The sequence below is a fragment of the Gekko japonicus genome, unplaced genomic scaffold (genome assembly GCF_001447785.1).
Source record: "Gekko japonicus isolate JY-2015 unplaced genomic scaffold, Gekko_japonicus_V1.1 scaffold890, whole genome shotgun sequence".
In the NCBI taxonomy this organism is placed as follows: Eukaryota; Metazoa; Chordata; class Lepidosauria; order Squamata; family Gekkonidae; genus Gekko; species Gekko japonicus.
Genome location: NW_015167565.1, coordinates 36,545 through 40,625, shown reverse-complemented (window position 1 = coordinate 40,625; position 4,081 = coordinate 36,545). Strand labels below are relative to the sequence as shown.

The following is a 4,081-nucleotide window of genomic DNA, read 5'->3' as shown; positions in this document are numbered from 1 at the left end:
GTCCAAAACAGTCCAGTGGGACTTTTAAGACCAGGTACAAGCTCTCCCTCCTCTGCGAGGACAGATCTGCATGTCCCCCTCCCCAATAGCTAGCAATCCAAAACAGTCCAGTGGAGCCTGAGCGGTGGGTGTTGCCTTCTGACACACTTCCGGTGATGTCAGGGGGTGTGGCATATGCAAATGAGTTATGCTAATGAGCTCCTGCACCTCTTTTTCTACGAAATGACCCCTGACCAGTTGTAATAGCTGGTCTCCATGCCCCACCTGGAGGTTGGCAACCATATTTATGAAGCTGATCTAGTTTGTTGATCGTGCTCTTAAAATCCAGCCAGTTCTGCAATCAGCACTTCTTGCGTTCTTTACATAACATACCCAACCCTCTAACCTGGGTCACTCTCAGATACCACCAAATGCTTGCTGTAAATAAGTGCTCACCTCTACATAAGCCAAAGGAGTCATTACTTGTTTGTATCATTTACTGAGATGAGACAGAGGCATGTCAAAAACTCTTAAATATTAAGTGGTCCTCTTCCTTTCATTCAGCTTTCTGAAGCTTCTGGCAATGCTTCTGGTTCTTGTTCCTGTGAATGGAGCAGATCAGAAATCAAATGCATTAAAAGTATTTATCTCATGTAAACAAAGTCTTTCCATGAGATCACAGGACCAATGTACATGGGGCTGACAAACTATATTTGTTGGGATAGTTGTGAAACCGTATTACATGAGATTTTAAGATCAAACCAGGGTCCTATCCCTTGGACTGTTTAGACCAAGGGTGTCAAACATGCGGCCCGGGGGCCGGATCAGGCCCCCCCGGAGGGCTTCTATCAGGCCCACAGTGGAACTGGCTGTCTTCTGCTTCTTCTTCCAGTTCTGCTGCTGCTGCGTCATCGTAGGTTTGCAGCTTACAGATACACGCCTGAACAGCAGAGTCAAGATTGCAACAGCACAGACATTTTGATGCAATAATTCAGAGCAAGAGGCGTCAGTTATCAGACCCTGTTAAATAAACAAAATATTGCAAGAGTGCTAATGTTTTAAGCATATATTATAAAGTTTAGATCTGTGCTACCTGGCATTACATTTTATGACACACATGGCCCGGCCCAACAAGGTGTCATTTATGTCATATTTGGCCCCCATAACAAATGAGTTTGACACCCCTGATATAGACCAATCTTGTCAGATCTCAGAAGCTAAGCTAAGCAGGGTGGGTACTTGGAAGGGAGACCACCTAGAAAGCCTCGGCAGAGGAAAGCAATGGCCAACCACCTCTGCTTCTCACTTGCCTTGAAAGCCCATTGCTGGGGTCTCCACAGACAGTTGCAACTTGACAGCCCGTACATAAATACTGTATAGTGGTTTTAGGGGTGCAGCGATCCAGAGACAAAAATGGTACATTTAGCCTGTTTACCTTGTTTGTTGTCAAAACCCAGGGCTTTTTTGTAGCAGGAACTCCTTTGCATGTTAGGCCACACCCCTAATGTTGCCAATCCTAATGAGTTCCTGCTGTTGGGTGTTGCCTGTTATGCTAATGGGTTCCTGCTGGGCGTAGCCCACTTGGGAGCCAGCCGGAACTCCGTTCCTGTGCGTTCCTGCCCAAAAATAGCACTGGGGATTATGTATTTGGGGGAATGGAATGTCTGTGGCATTGCCATGGACTCCTATGATCATGTGATTCAGGGATCACTGGGGCAAAAAACCACCCCATGAGGTTTCCCGAAGTTCACCAAGCACAGACACTGAGGAGAGCCACTCCCTCGTCCCAGGCACGTGTAATTTCTACCTGAACTCCTCTTTCATATTCCAGTAGATCTTCCATGTCCTCCACCGCCATCTTATTTAGCTCGGTCAAGATAACATCTAAAGCCTGAAACACACAAAAGAGCCCTCCCGAAATTTAGATGGAAGGGAAAAAAATAAAGGGCAGGAGCTGGTTCAGGGAGAGCAAAAAGCTTTAACATTTCTCTTTAATGCTAGGCCTTTCTGAAGAGAGGTTAAACTGCAAATGCTTCATGCTCTGCAAAAAGAAAAAAAAAGGAAAGGGGGGGGGAATCTGATTTGATGTGAACCACACTGTTGTTTCGGTAACAAAAGGAGAGGCAGCTACTTGAGCCATCCGAGACAAAGCAATACCCCATTCGATTAAAGTCAAACAAATATGCCAGAGCCCGGAGAAATCACCCTGCCAATAGTTCACATTTTAAGACCCATCTTTAAGATGCCTTGCACAAGGAGGAAAATTTAAACTTGCTTATTCTACTGCCATCTACTGCCCGACCAGGCTTACAAACCAGAGCTTTCAGAATAATTTCCCGCTGCAATCTCTTTCTCCTCCCTAATAAAGCAAATCGTATTCAACCGCTGAGTGTCAGAAAGCCGCCCGCTCTCCAGAGTCACCATTCTGAAACAGCACCAGCAAGCTCTTAGGAAATGGCACCTCTTTCCTTCAGGCCGGCTGGAATGTTGATGGTAAAAGGGCTTCATTTGAAATGGCTAAGGGAAAAAAAGTCCTTAAAAGGTCGCTCAAGGATATATAAGGGCAACTACCTTCATTTTCTCCTGCCAACCTAGCAGTTCGAAAGCAAGAAATTGCAAGTAGATAAATAGGTACCACTTCGGTGGGAAGGTAACAGCGTTCCATGCGCCTTGGTGTTTAGTCATGCCGGCCACATGACCACGGAAACGTCTTCGGACAGCGCTGGCTCTTCGGCTTTGAAAAAATTCTACTTTATGAGCTACAGACATTAACGTTGTGAGCGAGTGATTTGGCTACTGCATAAATTAGTCTGTTTTGGAATCATCCTTCCTGAGCTAAGACAAAAATCTGTGAGCCAGAGGCTAAAAAACTGCGAGCAAGCTCACACTAACTCAGCTTAGAGGGAACACTGGTTGTGATGCCAGGAGAGTTCCAGCGACCATCTGGAAGAAGTGGGCAACCCTAGCTACACAGCAGTGACGATATAAGACAGCCAAAACCATCCACATCAAAAAAAATATATGTGAGTCTACTTACCACCTTGGTAAAAGCTTTCAGATGGAAATCTCTCAGGGGAATGTTTTCGAAGGTCGCTCGCTGACACTGCCGAATGCTGAAGAACTGCTGAAGAAGAATATCGAACATCAAACCTGGAAGGCAAAGGTGGGTGAGGGAGATTTAGGTGAGATGTTAGAAAGGAGTGAGGTGACCACAATGCCGATGAGTCACATGTTCTTATCGCCCACTCTCCGCCGAAAGATCAATCAATGCAGCTTTAGGGAAAACCCAGCGTTCGGGGATTGAACGCCTTCTGAGGGAGCCTGCTAATCATATCGAAACTTATTTCGCTTCCCTTCGAATTCTACGCAGTTCTTTTTTTCCACTTCACTTGTTTTGGGTTGTTTCTGAATCTTTGCAAATAGACTCTAGGTGGAGGCTTGGCATACAAAACAGCAGTTCTTTAGTTCTTATATTTCCCTGTGTTTAACTGTGTAGTGGTAGCAGGTCAATGAAGTCTAGTGGGTGAGCTATGTTTCCAAAGAATTGTTAATGGGTGAAATCCATGAAGCAGGGCCCCTGTGCAATCACTATTCGTTTCAATAGGTTTTGCATGAAATACCAAAGTCATAACCTGGGGTCATTTCGTAGAAAAAGAGCTAGGGGGACTCATTAGCATAACTCATTAGCATATGCCACACCCCCTGACATCAGGGGCCCGGCAGTGGACCTGCAAGGCCAGCGGGAGTGCAAGGAAGCCCCGCCAAGGACCTCCCTGGCCCCAGGCAGGCAGGGGTGGGGAGAGGCGGGGAGGAAGCAACTTACCCTCCCTCTTCTCCTGCCTCCTCCTGGCTGAATGAGGGCTGGAAGCAGGGCGGCCGGAAGCAGGAGGCGGGGCTTCGTCATGTGCCCCGCCCCCTGCACCTCACCCGGGGGAACTGTGTTCCCCCGCGATCCCCCCGAAATGACCTCTGGTCATAACGATCTTCTACAAGCTTTTAAAGACACCTCATGGGTACACAGTTGAGAGAGACATCCCCCCCGGCCCCCATCTAGGGATGGGGGGTAGGGTTGCCAGATCCGGGTTGGGAAACTCCTGGAGAT

At 47.2% G+C, this 4,081-nt stretch overlaps 1 protein-coding gene across 2 annotated transcripts in view; it reads right to left on the bottom strand.

Moving 5' to 3' along the window:
* Positions 1-505: 505 nt before the first annotated feature.
* Positions 506-4,081, bottom strand: part of LOC107112632 — a 35,348-nt gene continuing 31,772 nt past the window's right edge. For both annotated transcript variants that reach the window (XM_015413820.1, XM_015413821.1), the window contains 3 exons: positions 3,017-3,129; positions 1,787-1,870; positions 506-581 (listed from right to left, as the gene is read on the bottom strand). In XM_015413820.1, the coding sequence (XP_015269306.1) occupies positions 540-581; positions 1,787-1,870; positions 3,017-3,129 (239 nt within the window). In that variant the 3' untranslated portion in view covers positions 506-539. The remainder of the gene's footprint in view (positions 582-1,786; positions 1,871-3,016; positions 3,130-4,081) is intronic.